General features: G+C 48.8%; 1 protein-coding gene across 7 annotated transcripts in view; it reads right to left on the bottom strand.

Annotated features, from left to right (window-relative positions):
• Positions 1–218: 218 nt before the first annotated feature.
• Positions 219–17,757, bottom strand: part of nhsl1b (NHS-like 1b) — a 126,237-nt gene continuing 108,698 nt past the window's right edge. For 4 of the 7 annotated variants that reach the window (XM_084081747.1, XM_084081748.1, XM_084081751.1 and 1 more), the window contains exons 4-8: positions 16,965–17,166; positions 15,129–15,260; positions 9,240–12,617; positions 7,391–7,517; positions 219–3,147 (exon numbers count right to left, since the gene is read on the bottom strand). In XM_084081747.1, coding sequence (XP_083937873.1) covers positions 2,472–3,147; positions 7,391–7,517; positions 9,240–12,617; positions 15,129–15,260; positions 16,965–17,166 — 4,515 coding nt within the window. In that variant the 3' untranslated portion in view covers positions 219–2,471. Of the gene's footprint in view, positions 3,148–4,984; positions 5,001–6,945; positions 7,008–7,390; positions 7,518–9,239; positions 12,618–13,137; positions 13,750–15,128; positions 15,261–16,964; positions 17,167–17,757 lie in introns of those variants that run through there. The other 3 variants (XR_014602515.1, XM_084081749.1, XM_084081752.1) reach the window with 3 other exon arrangements.

The following is a 17,757-nucleotide window of genomic DNA, read 5'->3' as shown; positions in this document are numbered from 1 at the left end:
GGGTGCTGGGCTGGCAGATGGCTGTGAATCACATAGAGTTGGCTGGAAAGAGAGAGAAAGACAGAGAAATCTGACACCATCTTTAAATATCACCATGTTTTTTATTACACAGATATACACAAGAGGGTTAGCAATTTGCTTTACCTCCACAACCACTAGTTCATCGCGTCATCCTTCCATCCCCCTCCCCCTCCCCGCCCTCTCCACCTGTCAGCTTAAGAAGATTGAGTCTTCATAGACGTCCCGTCATGAGATGAGACCGAGTGCTCGATCATGTCCGGGCCCGAGCCGGGAGACACACTTTGGTCACAGGTGATTAAACCGCTTGCTGTTATGGCTGTTAGGGAGGTTAAGAAGTCTCATGCCTGTCACCTCAGTTTGCCACACCGAGAGACCACATTTACTCAGCATTTAAGCACCAGTGTGGGATTTCAGTGACTCATTGGTATGAGTACAAAAAAAGGCAGTTAAATGTTCAAACATATCCATGGTCTTAAAGCCTCACTATGTAACTTTCCTCTTCTACCCCGGATTTTAACCCAGATTCCTGCGCAAGTGCTGAAATGTTTTACAATTGAGCTAATAGAGCCTGCCTGCTTGCTCAGGGGATAAATTGAATCTTGGCCTTCAGGTCAAATTTCATGTCAGACCCTTTGTCTAGTTGAGACATGACCTTTGACGATCTAAATGTATTTAATATCTGCTTGTAGATCTGATATTTTAAAGGAAATAAAAACATATTTCAAAATGTATACGCAAAAGCATTTTTTTTAAATTAAAATCGTTGCACCCCTAGTTTTAGGCAAACTATTTAGGTATGCAAAGGAACAAAATTGTCCTGGTGGAATAAAGCTTTGTAAACATGGTCCTTGTGATCAAGGCTGTCTGTTTGTCCCCTGTACTTCCAGATCCCTCCTAACCCAATCCCCTTTCTTTCCATTGCTTACTATCTGACTGCTGGTAGGCTGAGACCAGGGTGCCGCAATGCAGTCCCTCTCTTTAAAAAATAAATAGTCTACACAAATTAAATCATTCCTTTCCAACAAACAGAGGACTCTAAAAATGTACCCAAAAAAAGTATTTGAAAATAACTCTAATGTTACTTAAAACGCCTTTCTATGTATTTACATACAGAACCTTGTAAAACTGCAGAATGAAAATCGAGAAACCTAGCGATCTAAATCATTAAGCCCTAGAAGGTTCTTGTAGGTATGTCTCATCAAATTTCTTAAATCAGGACCAAATGCATTCCAGTCAAAAACAAACACAAGATTGTGTCCACATTAGGATAAACAGCAGGCTACGTTTAATTCTAGAGCTCTTTGGTAACCAACATGAACATAAGCGGAACAGGAAAGAGATGTTTTTGTTTTTTTCCCCATTAATGTAATTCATAGTTTTACATTTTTAGATTCACACTTCATTTCCAAACATGTGAGTCATGACGCCACTGGTTTAATAAAACAATATTTAAACACATAGTTGTTTTTTAATGTCACCAACAAACAAAGATAAAGGAACATATATGAACAATGCAAACTCTACAAACTCAAAATCAAACAATGGTTTTGTGAACCTTGCAAATTCACTTGTACACCGAACCATTGCCCAATTCATGACCACCACTAGGGGGCAGCACTTTACAGCCCTCACTAGGGGGCAGCACTCTGCACTTGCCATTGACCACTGAAAATACCAGCTCTGCAAACTAAATGGCTTGCCTCAGAATAGTAAGGAGAAACATGGCAGGAACGATAGATGGAGCTGTACCGTGGCGTTATCGGTTGTACCTTAGTATAACTTTCCAGATATTCATTCCAGAGTATGGGTGTTTTCAAGGCAACAAGCTATGGTGTTGTAAAATGTCCTATAAAGCTAATAGGTGAGAAGCAGAAAGCCGAGAAGATCTAAAAGGCAAGGCCCTTAGCACACCTTCCACACTGTTCAGGCAGCTCCAGCTACTTAGCACCACAGCAGCAATATTAAACTAAACAACTCCTCACTTTTCAACTCCTTCATTTCACATTAGCTTGCCACTATACTTATATCCTTCAGAGAAACCTTTACAAATGGAACGCGGTCTTCTGCATTCGTTTAGAATCAGCACCAGCTCTAACAGGATAGAGTAAAAATTAGCAAAACAAATGAAAAACTAAACTTCAAGGCTTCAAACTGTTCTTGTAACACAAAGCATGAGTCATCAACATAAGCAGAAAATGTGAATTGTATGAAATTAGTTTTTGAAAAGCTGAACCAGGTCTCCGTGTCAGACTAAGTACATCCTAGTCCATGATCGGACTACACCAGACCACACCAGGGCATGAAGAGTCCCTTTGCTTGGACCAGTGGCCAAGGGGTGGTGCCCAGAGAGTTGTTGCTAGAGGGCCTCCAAGTGGCTCCTTTTCCTGCTAACTCCCTGGTAGCCATGAATAAGTTCATCTCCCCAATATCCACGAGGAGTTCTCTGCTCTTTAACTGCTGCTCTCTTCAGATAAAGTGCCATTAGAGTCCTGGAGCAAAGGAAGAGTCCGGGCTAGGGGACTGGAAAATTTGTCTGTGGTGTCTCCGTATTCACTCTCGGCCAGCTCTCCCTCACGCTCACAAATCACAGTCATGGGGCTGCTTAGGAGACGGCAGCGTGAGTTATACTTGCTGCTGGCTGCAGAGGGCGGAGTGCGCGAGCGGCCGTACTTCATCCCGCTCACAGGCAAACAAAACGAAGTCGGTGAGGAGAGGGCCAGTCCGTCACTGCGGTTCCACTCATCTGGCACCCTCTTACTGCGGCCTGGGGAAGCGCAGGGGCTGTGCAGGGCTATTGGCGAGGACGGTGAGGCGGCGGTGGGGTCTAATGCCGATTCCGAGCATGTCCTCTGGAAACGTGGGGCAGTTGAGCGCAGCATCTCGGTGGCAGACATTCTGAAGCTGGTCTCGGAGCGGCTGCCCTTCTTCAGGAGCAGGGCCTTGAAGGTGTCACTGCTGGTGGCCGACTTGCGGATGTTGCGCTGGATGGAGCCAGACTGGCGGGGCAGTGAGGACACCGGACCCGGGGACGTCGCTGTGGGAGTGACGGGCGGAGACTGTGAATTGGTCCCCCCCTTTGCCTTGTCCTCCTCAGACTCCTTGCGACCCAGGACCTTCCTCTTGGACCTAAACAAAGATGCGGAAAGCCAGGTTATTGAAATGTTTGCAGACATTTGGCTGAGTAAGACATCATGTAATGTAAGCTGGGTAAAATATTATGGGAAGCGAAGTAGGAGATAAGTAGAACAAACAATATTACATTTTTGCAGGACATTCTCTTGGGAAGGGATTTACAAACTTTAATTGTGGTGCTATATTTGGGCTTTAAACTAACTGACCACACTTAACACATTGAGACATAGATCTACGTTGTGTCAAATCCGTAGATCTGCGTCTTTTACAATTCTATTTTTAATTCTACAAGAGGGCGCTCTAACTCAACTTAGGAATCTCTCGACTGTGCTAGAAGGAATCAACGGATGTGACTTCATCCCAAAAAACGTCACTTCCGTCCGCTCCAATGATAGGATTTGGAGAAAAGCTCTGATTCTTTTTTTTTTGTTGAAAACTAGCCATTTTCAATGGGCGTTTGCTCCAAAATGGCCGATCGCGGTAAAAAGAATGTTGTTCCAGTGGATAAACGGGACCCTCCCCCAGCCCCCGGACACTTTTTGTTTACATCCGGGTGCACGTTGTGGCTTCTGCAGCTGTCCAAAGATCGTCAAAACACGGTAAAAAACGCTGGCACTCTGAGGATGATTTGGATGCATAGTACCTGGCACTGAATGTGTCAACTCATGTGACTGCCACTGATACACTCGTCAGGTCCACACTGCCAATGACGAGCATGACGAGCTGTGTGTTTTCAGTGGTTTTCCACAAGATGGTGCTGTTCGCTAACCTGGGAGTCACCATTTGACTCCCAGAGAAGCAAAGCAGCAGCACATCACGAGATCGCAAAAAAAACAGCCCATTCACTTCCTTGTAATTCGATTTGGGAAAATGGCTTTGTCTCTGTTTCTGTTGCTTTTGGGGGCGAAAACAAGCTAGATTCAACTGGCCAAAACTATGGAACGGATGATTGCGGCGGCTCACATTTTTCGATTCAATGAGACTCGGATACATCTTTTGAGGCGATCGCTGGGTGGATCGTTGTGAAGAATAATAATTCTATGATTTTTCAAAGGTTAGTAAAAATGCTCAAAATCGCTGACAAGGGCAGCTATAGACAATGTTTTAACTCTGGCAATTAAAGAGTTAATATAGCTCAGATTAGCTCTTTTTTTTCTGGTCCTTTCAACTAAGAGCAAAAAAATGTTAAAACACTTGGTATACACAACTGCGACCAGTGTCCCAGTTTACTATATGTCAACAATGCCCAGAGCGATGGTGCATCACAGCATAAGTGTTAAAGAAGCACAGCAGTAAAGAGCGAATGAGTGGCATATTCCCCCAAAAAGGGGAAGGGAGGAGTTTCTACTCAAATGCAAGAACTTTTGTTAAGGATATTGCAGATACTGCAGCTCTGCAGGAATGCTTAGAGATGGCACAATGGAATTAATCAAACAACCTGGGAAACATGCCCAGAGCCGTTTTTAAATCGCATGAGGACAATGCAGCCTTCTCTCAGTAGGGGGCACCAAAAGAGTTGACTGCAAAGTCCACACTGTGGTTACAATACATAGCATAGCAATAAAGCTGAAGCTAGCATATATGAGATTACAGCTAGGTTTAGGAAGGGGAGGGGGGCATAATTAATCTCTGATCCAGGGTTGTAGTGCGGGATTATTGATGCTAATGCAATGCTAGTGTCGCCATGAGGTTTGAGAACAAGGCCAGCCAATTACAGGAGGGGGCTACTTGCCGCTCCGCACCTCACTAGACATGGGGCACCCAAGATCTGCGTTCCCTCACTGTGCAAGGGGGAGGGAGGGGTTGGGGGGAGAAGGAGAAGAGGAGAGAGGGAGACAGTGAAAGACCTGGAAAAAAAAGGTGATGAAGGAGAAGGATTTGGTGGTAAAAGTAAAAGGAGAGGATCAGGAGGCAGGGAGACCAAACCTTTAATCCTCAGATCAGATCCAGAGACTAAGAGGTTTAAATAAATGCTTCCACAAAGGACAGGGGATCTATTATTATAGAGAATCTACATAGTGGGAGGTCAGTAAGGTAGACATTACAACAGAATATACACAGGGATTACAGTCTTAACATGAAGGTAGAGAAGGTCTGGGATGGCTGCAGGAATGTGCACCCATGCCTTAAATTCAACCTCCATTTAACATGGTCTCCTGGGAGTTCCCTCTGCACATTAAAGCATCGGCATTACATAACGTCTCTCGCATGCTCGCTCACACACACGCAGAAGTCGCATGCAAACACACACACACTCGCACGCCCGACTTCACTGAACCCAGACAATGCTACTGTAAGCAAAGCATCAGAATGACCCAAAGTTCAAAAACACACAGATGGACAGATCGGCCAGCAGGAAAAACAAAGATGTACAAATCAATCCATAGTAGCCTGGTAAACAACACACCAGAAAGCTATATAACAGAACTCTTGAGAATGATATTGATTCCTTTCTCTTGACTTTGTTATTTTCAGGTGTGAGGATACCCTCCTGCAGAGGCTGTGCAAACTTGATTTTTTTCATCAGTCCCCTTGCTAACCCAGTGTGTGTTTGCGAGAGAGAGAGAGAGAGAGAGAGAGAGAGAGAGAGAGACGCTGGGGAAGTGGTGTGAATGACCACAGAGAGGAAGGAGGATATTGAGCGGGTGAGAGGTGGAGAGGATTGAGGAGAGAGAGGAGAGGAGAGGAGGTGGGCAGCTCGAGGCAGGATAATAACGTAAATATATTTAGTTTGGCTGACCTTGGGTCAGCGACGGCAGCTGGTGTTCGAGTCTCATTGTCCACACACTTTACTACGGCCTCTGCATCTCTGGGTAAACAAACCCTCTATGGTGCTTGACAAAGCAGTGCACGTCTATGCATTATTACATAAATAGCAGAAAAGGGCTCCTTGTAGTGCACTGGTTGGCTTTTTTGGGGCACTGTCTGCCACGAAAGCCTGGTTTTATTCCCCACTGGCTGTGTGTGTTTGAGTTAAACTGCCCCTCCAGCATTAACGCTGTGTTATACTGCATATATATGGGTGAGGAGGAGCATTCATGACCAGAGCCAGTAAAGCACACACACATGCACACGCACGCACACACACACACACACACACACACACACACACACACACACAGTCAAACAGTAAACAAACACACACCCGGTGCAATGCTTATGCGTGCATGTACGAAGAAGCCTCATACATTTAATTAAAGTGCACAATAAATCGTACTATGCTCACATGTGTGCACACTTGTGCGCACATGCACTTATGCAACTCGTGTATTATGCATTGCACACACACACACACACACACACACACACACTCCATAAATACAACCTCAACCCAAAGCCAGCAGAAATACAATCTCATGAAAGGAAATCCTGTGATGTTCAAGAGAGACGAAATGGCTGAACATGACCATGACACACACACACACACACACACACACACACACACACACACACACACACACACACACACACACACACACACACACACACACACACACACACACACACACACACACACACACACACACACAAGCTAGTGGTTTACATGAGAAATGTATGCATGTTCTCTTTGAAGCAGAGGCACGCACTGTATGTGCATCATATGTGAGACCGTCGAGCACAGAGACATAGTGACATAGAGAGAGACAGACTCACTCTCCCATGGCTTCTAACCTAGATTGGGGCCGGTAGTGGTGGTGGTGGTGGGGAAGGGGGGGAGTGTTGTCGGGCGGCTTAATAATGAATGAAGCGTCAGCCTGCTCAGAACATGCTACTGTACGTTAGCACATCTACCTGCTTGACCGTTGACTCTGGACAGCCTCAGAATGAATAACCGATGATGCATCTATATGTGACTGACAGACGAGGAACAGGTACAGACAGACACTATTTATCAATATGGGACAGCCCAGGCTGAAGTTATGACTGAGAGATGGAGGGCAGGAGAGGAGAGGAGGAGAGGGGGATGGGGGAGAGGAGTGGAGAGGAGAGGAGTCATGGGCTGAATGGTAACAAGGATGGAAGGATCTGAGGGTTAAAGGTCACATGTTGTGGGTAATGAGTGACGGAGAAAGAGAGGGACAGACATAAACACAGGGAGACAGAGAAATGGGAAAGAGAGATCGTAATATCGGAAGATTTAACAGGCAACCTTCAAAAAAGGGAAACACCACCGCCGGTGAGGATGAAAGATGAGGACAGGTTGAGTTTGCCGTGAGAACGGCGAAGCAAAACGTACCTGTGGATGGCAGCGAAGAGGTCCTCTGTGGTACGGGGCCGCGTCGGTGTCACCATGTCCCCCCGACCGGCCCTGTTTGCGGTGGGGGCCGGCGAAGGGTCACCCGTGCTGGAGTCAAACACGTCACCTGGAACAGAGAGAGCGAGGCAGGGACAGAGTCATACACAGACACACACGTGTTCATGTACATGACAAACACCCACACACATGATGCAGCACTTTGACACGCAGGTAAACATGCACACAGGTTGTGTTCCCACCCCCAGCAAAGGTCAGACAGATTAGCAGCAGAGTGACAACCTACACACACACACACACAGGTCAGATATCCTTCGTCCCGTAGCGAGCATTAACCTGGATGCTAGTGAATGGATGCTGAGGTGGTGTGTGGAGGTTGATGCAGGACTGTCTCCTTACATTCTCTTTTGTTGCTTCAGAATTATTCTCCTCTCCTTTTATCCGGTCTTTCTGCACTTTATATTCTGCTCTCTCCCTCTCTCTTCTCTTGCACCTCGCTCGCGTGTGTCTGCACTTCCACTGCCTGGACCGCTGCAGGCAATCTCACGTTACGCTCTCTCTCTATGCCCCCTCCCCTCTGATACGATGGGGCCCCTCCCCTCCCCCTAAACACATCTCCACCGGGACACTTGCCCCCTCCCTTACCTTAGCAAGAGAGAGAGAGAGAGAGAGAGAGAGAGAGAGAGAGAGAGAGAGAGAGAGGTAGAATAGGGAGGAAAGCAGGACAGAGCCAGAGAGAAAAGTAACACAGGACAGGACACAGAGAGCTTGATAGAGGGAAAGGGAGAGATGCTGGATCAGAGTGAGGGAGTAAATACTTGAAAACCAGAATGTGGGGGCAGAGAAAAAGATGAGCTCAGGAAAAAACAGAGGAGGGGAGAGGGGATGGCAGCAGTAGGAGCCTGCTGTATACAAAGAACCATAGCAGAGAGAGAAAGAGAGAGAGAGAGAGAGAGAGAGAGAGAGAGAGAGAGAGAGAGAGAGAGAGGGAGAGGGAGAGAGGGAGGGAGAGAGGGAGAGAGGCTGCGGCAGTTGGTGGATAAGCCTTCTTTCAGAGTGAAGGTAGAAGAGGGCGATGAGGATCTGGCAGGACAGCTGGCTATCTTGATGACATTCAATAGATTGTAGATTGTATAGGGAAAGTATACAATCGATACCATGTTTAGCCACAGGATCCTGTTAGGCAACATTAGGGCAAGCTTTTATCTTCACCAAACAAAGCCCTAAAGCTAGATCAAATGCCCAAGAAAACTAGCAGTAAAACCTGAGTTTATGGCCCAAGTGATTTCATCCCATAAAAATGCAGTCCTCTGAAGAATAACGTTTTGCTCACATTAAAAACAACCTATAGAAGCTTTTTTTCCCCCTCCAACAATTCAACCTCCCTTTGCTCCATTTTCACACAGTTTTTAAACCTCTTTATCTTCACAGTCAATCTGCATTTATAGTAACACCGGGAAGCTATCAGAGGCTCAGCCTGGGTGCTGGCCTCAATAACTAGCTTTTTTTGTCCACACCTAGGGAGGGAATTAAAGAATGACCAAAAGAGGAGGGTCAGATACTAAGATAAAGTCTTCCTCTGGTTCCTCTGCTGTGGCAGGCGCTGTGACCGAGTCCACATCCATCTGGAGTGGAGACTGCTGCCAACTAACACCCAGCACCAACCCATCACTATTAGCACCATCCACATTTATTGTAATGGATACATTTCATTTTTATTTTGTCGTTTGTAAATATGTTCATTATCATATGGATATTTTTCTTGAAAATGGATTAGTACTGCAGTTTAACATTACTGACCAATGATTAAGTACATTTCAGTGAGACTCACCACTCTCGTCCTCCTTGGAGCTGACAGATCCCGTGGTACTGCTTGTTCCATCTCCGTCGTCTTCCTCATCCTCCTCTTCCTCTTCAGGTGCCACTTCATCGCTTCCTTCTTCCTGGGCTTCTCCATTGAAGCCTTGGCTGTGTCTAGGACTGGTGTCCTTGTCTGTGGGGGCAGAGAGCTGGGTCCCCTCTTGGGTCTCAGTGGATGCCTCACAACTGTTTGTCAGAGATTCAGGACACACTGATGCCTCATCTTCCTGTTCCGGTCTTGCACTTTCCTTGACTTTCATTTCATCGTGTTTCCCTCTATGCGGAGCGTCCACTTGGTCTTCCATTGAAACATGGTTGGTTGTCTCCTGAAACTGAGTGGACAGCCGCTGGCCACTGGTTATTGGTTGTGGGCCAAATGGGGGAACGATATTAAAAAGCTTGGGCTTCTTGGAGATTGCAGGGGGCTTCTGTTTGACAGGAGAGCTTTTGGGGGTCTCTGGGGGACTGGACACGGGTGTCCCCTCTTCCCCCTGCTTATCGTCCTCTTTTCTGTTTGAGAGGCTATGGCTGTGATGCTCGGAGATACCGTTAAGGATCGTGACATCTGGTGGCATGTCTGCGCTCCTGCAGTCTGGCGATAGCTTCTCTACGAGGTTTGAAACAGGCGATGAGGAGGACTTGCGTGGGCTTTCCACAAGGGAGGAGCAGTTTGACAAGGGAAGCATTGTGGGATGTTCCTGGGATTTAGACAGCTGTGGGCTCTGGGGCTTTAGATTCTGGATGAGGTCCACCTCTGTTTCCAGAGCCATGGTATAGTCCACCTCACCATTGAGCTGCTTCTCTGGTCGCTTCACTGAGCGGAGTTGAACACTCTGCAGTGCGAATGGGGTTATAAGGGGCTTGTTGTCCTTTGTAGGGCTGTTGGGTATAGAAGCCCCCTTCCTTGCCTTTGGAGCAAAGAGGGCGACAGAGGGTGGAGCAAGGGCTGGGAGAGGGGGAGGTGGAGGGGGTCCCATGGATGGGAATGGAGGGGGAGGAGGAGGGGGAGGACTGAGAGATCCATTGAAAGACTGGCTAGGGTGGATGAATGCGTCAGGGGAAGGCGGAGGGGGGAACTCTGGGGAGGTTGAGCAAGAGGGAGGGCTCAGGGTGGTGCCCTGTGGGGTAGTGGGTAACGGCGGGGGTGGAGGTGGTAGAGAACCTGGACTGGAGGTTGGAGGTGGAGGGGGAGGGAAAGATGGAGGTGGTGGGTGGGGAGCTGAGGACGAGGGGGGCAGGAGTGGGGGGAGAGGCGGTGGGGGTGGGGGTCCGGAGCTCTTAAGCGAGTCCGAGGTGTTGGAGGAGAGGGAGGTGGAGGAAGAAGAGATGGAGACGGAGGAGAGGAGCGAGGACTTCCTCTCAGGCACTTTTGGCTTGGGCCGCCCCCCCGAGGGAGACATAGATCTCACAAAGGAGGGCACGGGGGTCCCGGCAGTGGGGGTGTTAGACTGGCTGGAGTAGCCACTGGAGGGGGAGGTGAGTCGGTGAACTCTGTCTGGAGACGAGGTGGCCGTCTTGGCCTTCACTGTCACCCCTCCATCCTGACCTGGGGCGACCGCGGCCTGGTTGTTGTTGGGATTGTGAACCCCACCTCCATTCTGCTGTTCCGCTAGATGAGGACCAGCGGACATGTTAGCTGTGGTATGAGCCGAGGTCTCCTGTGTCCCCTGATCGCCATGGTTACGGGGATAGTCTATGTAGTAGCCCCAGGACTCTGCGTAGTCAGAGCGCAGACTGCTGGTGTCGCTATGTGCCGGAGTCACATGGCACAGGGCGTATACATTAGCCACACCGCCGCCGTTAGCATTGGCCATTAGCGATGCTGCTGAGCTAGCAGCACTGACGCTACTCTGACTGCGAGGACGCAGCACCCAGGGGTCATCATAATCACTGCAGGGGCTGTGGGAGGGTGATGACGGGGACGCGCCATTCCCGTTACCACTCCTCAGCCCCATCTGGAGGCTCTGCTGCAAGCTAGCAATCAGAGTCTCATTTAGTACTGTCCCATTCACATCGTTAGCTCCGCTGATGGCACTGACGCCTCCAAGGGGCTTCTTCCCGCCGGGTTTGCGTCGGAGGGAGTCGGTGCGAGCTGGGGGCAGCGGGGGCTTCTTGGACTTGCGGAGAGAGATGCTGCGGGACAGAGAGCGGTCGCTGTACAGGCTGCTAGTATCTTCCTGGTTGGCCATCTCCCGGCACTCATACATGCTGTGCCGGGTGGCTCGTCCGGCTGCCGCCCCGTGGCCCTGGCCGCTGCCGTGGCTGCGCTCGCGCAGACCGGAGTCCAGGTGCATAGAGGTGTAGTAGCCATCATTGTCCTGGGAGTAGAGGGAGCTAGAGTCTGTGGTGGTCCTGGAGGACATCTCCAGGCTACTGTACAGCTGGTTGATGGGGGTGGAACAGCTGGAGGTCAGAGGGCGGCGTGGTGCCACCACATTCTCCGGCGTGTCATATATCCACTGTTCCTCTGGCAAACATGGTGGCGGAGTGGCCGCTAGTGTGCTGTGGCTGTGTACACTGCTGTCTGAGCGGCCTGATTCACTAGGCGCTGATGGGGCGACCAGACCACCATGTGTCGGGGTTGAGGTGGCCAGGGCTGGACAGGGGTTGTGGGTGAAGGCAGTGGAACTGGAAGTCAAGGGGTCAGTATTGGTGGAGGTAGCCAGGCTCAGGGGCCTCACCATGGGGTAGGCTGAGGCTGGGGAATGGCTGGGGGTATGGAGGGCTATGACTTCAGCTGAGCTGGACAAGGTAGCGTTGGGGATGATGGAAGTCGAGTAGGCAGCATGTGGAGAGACCACACAGGCCGGGCCTCCTCCCCACTCCCTTGCCTGTGAGCCCCTCACCTCCTGGGACTTGGGCCTGGGCAGGGTGGCGGTCCTGGGGGCATTCCTCAGGTGCACCACCGTGTCGTCCACCTGCAGCTTGCCGATCTGCCTCTGGGGTGTAGTTTGATCTTCTGACCTGATGGGGGTGCTGCTGTAGATAGGGTCGGCGCTCAGGGACACCCTGGCACCCTGTCGGGGCAGGCTGTGGAAACGAGAGGCGTCTCTGTTCAAGTGAGACGGCAGGACAAGAATGCCGGAGCAGTCACTACTGGAGGCGGATATGCTCCCGGTTGACGTTGACGTGGAAATCCCAGCCATCTGGGCAGCGATGCCCTGTCCCCTCTGAGCCCGGATCCTCCTCATAGAAGGGGGAACAACCTTCACCTCCTCAGTCTGGCAGCCAGAATCACGGGTGTCGGAACGCCGCAGCGCTGAGTTCACGCTCCCAACTCGACCCAGGGTGGAGTACTGTCCTGGGATGAACATGGAATGTGGCCGGAGTTCTCCACCACGTCCTTTTGCTGCAAAGAAAGCAAAACAAAAAAAAGGCAGAGGACATAATGAGTGACCATAATACCTCCTGTTCTTCGTCTAGCTTTCTCTCTTAATTTTCTCTATCACGATGCATCCTGTTCTCTTTTGGCAGACTGTCCATCAGATTAGCTGTGGCTGTTGGGACGCTAATTAATTTGATTTGTCATAACTATGTCTCACGCATTAATAACCTCTGGTCTTCCTGGAAGAGATAGAGAGAGAGAAAGAGAAAAAGAGAGAGATTCTCTATGCATCCTCTCTTTTATGGCTCTGGCTCTGTTTGATGGAAGAGTGAATGAACCCCCAGGGTATGGGACAGGCAGCTTGGTAAGCCATCGGGCAGCCAAAAAGCACATGCACTGTTGAACATGTGTAGACACAGACACTCTACACACAGATGCACAAGCGCAAACACAGATACATACAAATGGCAAACACAAATATGTGGACATACTCATGCACGTTCACAGTCATACACACACACAGAAAAGACGCGTGCACACTCACCCTAAACAACTTAAGTGCATACCGACGCATAAACAAACAAATTGAGGAATGGGTTGGAACGCAGGATGTCTGATGTGTCTCCCATCTGTGGTGGCTCTCCTGTTGACGTTCATACTCCAAAACACACTATTTTCTCCCCCACTTCTCTCTCTCTCTCTCTTGCTCTCCCTCCCTCCCTTACACTCTCCCTCCTCGGCTACAAGCAAGAGTGACAGCCCCGGCTGCTGCCGTCTGCCAGAGATTAAGCTGCAGGTCTACTTCACAGGCAGCTTTGGTGCAAGGAGAGGGAGGGATAGAGAGAGGGATAGAGGGAGGGATATAGAGAGAGAGAGACAGACAGACAGAGTGGGGGACAATTACCCCGGCCCAGTAATCACGGCATTCAAAGCCATGTCTACCATCAGTCAGTCACTAACCAGACTTTAAAAGCTCCTTTCCTATCAGCACTGACTGATCATTATCCTGCGTGAGAAATGACATTCACTTTAACCTACGCAGTCTGCACCCGGCTCACAGTGGTGTAAATAAACAGCAGCCCTGTGGAGCTGTCGGATGCAATGCAACTTTAGACACAGAGTGCTGGCTTAACCGCCCTCCAGTTGAGATTATATGGGGGTTAGAGCATTTAAAGGGGTCCTCTGAAACATCTTCTGTTTCTTATTCAGACCCCACGTGTTCAGAACGGGTTAAGGTTTCATTGGGCTTTTGGAGCCGTTTGTGTGTGAAACGGGGAACTGGAGCATGACGTGGGGGTTATCACAACAACAGCTGACAATAACAACCCCAGTGTGTGATAGGGGAAACATTCACACCCCTAGCATGTGCATCCGAGGAGGAGCAGCTGAGGGAGAATCTGTCCGTTGAGAAGCTGAGGCCCATTTCAATGTCTTGTGACTGTCTTGTGTTTTTGGAGGCCCTCATAACTTGGGATTCGTCAATAGAAACACAAACCACAAAAACACAAACACACACACACTTACGCATTGATGAAAAACATACAAGCAAGCAAGCAACACACACACACACACACACACACACACACACACACACACACACACACACACACACACACACACACACACACACACACACACACACACACACACACACACACACACACACACACACACACACACACACACACACACACACACACACACAGCAAACCATTCGTTATACCTATAATAAAAGCACAACTTAAAAGCACAACTTTAAGGTTTGGCATGCCGAGATTGTCAATACACAGGATCCTGAATGTTGATTTAACTTTGAGTGTAAACATCATGTATTATTTGCACACTTTTGCAGTGTATAGTCCCAGTATTATAACAGACACACAAACACAGACACACTCACAGGAACACACAACAACAAAGAAGAGTGGATGCATGAGAGCGATGAACAGAGAGCAGAGGTCTATGGGACATTCTGATTTAAGAATGGTTGGCACTTGGTTTCCTTCGTCAATATTGCTTTTTCAGGTTGCAAAATGTGAAGAGAAAATGCTACAGCTGCAGAAGTTTCTAAAAGAATGGTTGGTACTTGGTTTCTAAAAGTTTCTAAAAGCAGAAAGAGCAAGATAGATGGGAAGCAGACTCTCAGTGAGTCCTACTCCTTAATGATATAGAAGGAAGGCGCCTGAAAGGCTGCAGCTAAAGAACCTAAATGGACATAGTGAGGAGAGGATGAATAAGAGCAGATGAGGAATTCACTGTGTGGAATGGAACCAGGGAAAGACTAAAGAACTACAGGGCCATGTTCCAACACTGCAGCTTTACACGCATCCCTCCTCCCTTCCTTCAGCTTCATTTTCCAAGCCCAATTTGATGTACCCAATACGACACTGTATTGGGCACAATTGTCTCTCACTCCTCACAATTCTCATGTCAAATATGGGAATGCGATGGAAGAAAGGAAGGATGCTTGTCCAGAGTGTTGACACAGGTCTATGGACAGTAGAGGGCAGCATGGAGCCCCACAGTCATCCATACCTAGCTCCTGGTTGAAGTTGTCAGGCAGCCCTGATATAGTCTTTCTGCGTTTGACCTTCTTGGGCCGGCGGGACACGGTGTCAGTGTTAATGAGGGAGCGCCGGATGCTGGCCTGTCGGTCAAACACTGCCCCTGGTGGCCGGGAGGGCGAGAGCAATGGCAGGCAGACACACACGGGCAAATACAGCAGCCGGTTAGTGGAGGGGAACACACAAAGAAAAAAAACAGAACAAAAAGCTAAAAAAATAAAATAAATAAAACATGCCATAAAACCAGTGGTTTTATTCAAATAAAACATGCAAATGTGAATGATAATGGTACACAGAAAGCAATGATGGTGATGAAACCAGACATGAGTCAAAGCTTATTCTTCACACACACACATGCATCCGTGGGAGAAGTACTGGTTGAGGCAAACACACTCGCTCACAGACACACACACACACACACACACACACACACACACACACACACACACACACACACACACACACACACACACACACAGTCTATCTTGTAGGTCACACTCTCTGTGTACTCTCTACCTCTCTCGCTTTGGGACCTGCTCTTTCTGTAAAGTAGGCTGCTTACTGGCAACGTACAGTCTCCATCACTCATCCACTCAACCATGGAGAAAGCTCTCTCTATCTGACTGTCTAACTAATTAAACGTGACAGGAGATAAAGTTAACAGGCATTATCAGTCCGCTCCGTATTGTGCACACACACACACACACACACACACACACACACACACACACACACACACACACACACACACACACAGAGGAGTGACTGCCGGGTCGTATTGATAAGAGTGTTGACATTGACGCAACCCAAATTGAGTGGTTTTGAATTCCGCAGCTGACGCCTCAATCTCACCCAGGATAACACGTCTATATCTGCTCCGTCTGATACAAGTGCATGTGTGAATGAGCGTACTACTACCAATGCTAATGTACCGTCATTTTTAACAGGGACTGTCAGACTGGCAGGTGTTGTATGTGCATGTGTGTGTATGTGTGAAATACTGTACGTACACATAGTTGAATGCGCATGTGCCAGTGGGGCTCCGAACTGAGTCATAGGTGGCAGATCCCAGAGACCAATGTGACGTGTGAGTAGTGTGTGTGTGTGTGTGTGTGTGTGTGTGTGTGTGTGTGTGTGTGTGTGTGTGTGTGTGTGTGTGTGTGTGTGTGTGTGTGTGTGTGTGTGATATTCATCTGTCAAGCGCCCTGCAGTTTGACATGCGGTCACTGAGAATCCCTGACCTTTGGCTATGCTGCCTGGCAATTTATACACACACACACACACACACACACACACACACACACACACACACACACACACACACACACACACACACACACACACACACACACACACACACACACACACACACACACACACACACATACAGAGAGGAGAGTGAAGGTCAGTTTGATGGAGGGGGAGAAAAAGGAGAAGAGGCAGGCAGACATACAGCTTTATTCACTGTGGATGGGCAGATACAATGTATCCACTCAAAGCACAGCTGGTTGGTTAACAGAAACATCAACGGATGTGTGTGATTGACGGCGAAAGGTTAATAATTTAGTATGTGAGAAAATTAGATTGAATGAGGCCAAACTTGCCTCAAAAGGGAAGATCACGCTAATGAGACTAGGTGGGTGGGGTGCGGCGCTAGAACATGACATGGAACTAATATCTTTTATGATAATACTATCACCGGCACCGCTGACAGGGTCTGGTCACGAGATGGACAAAGAAAACAACAACTAGATGTCCAAAAAGAGCTAATCGGATGATTGGAGGATGGCGGTTGGGAGTATCCTACCTGTGACGTTGATAGGGACAATATCTGTGGGCACAGCCTTGGCCACCTGCCTCATCTTCTCCTCCGGGGTGGGCAGGGGCGGGGCCTTGTTCCACACCGCCTGTCCGTCAGCGACGTCCACACCGTCCTCGTCCCCAAAGCCTGGGGTCTGGGGCCTCATGGAGAGCTGGGACTTGTTGTCCTCCGCCGACGAAGCCGTGGACTGGAGGGGAGAGAAAGAGATGGGGAGGAGAGGCGGTTAAAATGAGAGAGCCTGATTTAACCTTGTTGATCGTCTGTCTTTGAGATTGGGCTTGAGGCTACACACCTGAGCCTCTGAGGAGAGGAGAGGTTTGTGTGTGAGTGAGCGTTGCACATCTGTGGCTGCTCTCTGTTTACTACTAATCTTCTTCAGAGCAGTTGAACGCATCCAGAGACTCACACATGGTTTATTAAGTATCGAAAGGCTGTGACCTTTAGAAGCCGGGGGTGCAGTAATGTTCATGGTCAATCACACCCAAATGGTTGCATGTGGGCACGCCGCGCACACACACACACACACACACACACACACACACACACACACACACACACACACACACAAAAACTGAGGTTGAGAGATGAGGGGGAAAAACAGAGAGAGAGAGAGAACCACTCATGCATTAAACTGTGTGAACTTCACACACTAAGGTCTCTCAATCCTAACGTATGTTTGTCCACAGAGTAGTAAGTGAGCAGTAACTTGCCTCTGCTGCCTGGCCTGTGTTAAACTGATTTTAACAAACTGAAAGTGTCAACCCGTACAGTATGTCAA

This window comes from Gymnoscopelus microlampas (genome assembly GCF_963454915.1).
Source record: "Gymnoscopelus microlampas genome assembly, chromosome: 16".
NCBI lineage: Eukaryota > Metazoa > Chordata > Actinopteri > Myctophiformes > Myctophidae > Gymnoscopelus > Gymnoscopelus microlampas.
This window is presented reverse-complemented; position numbering and strand designations above follow the sequence as displayed.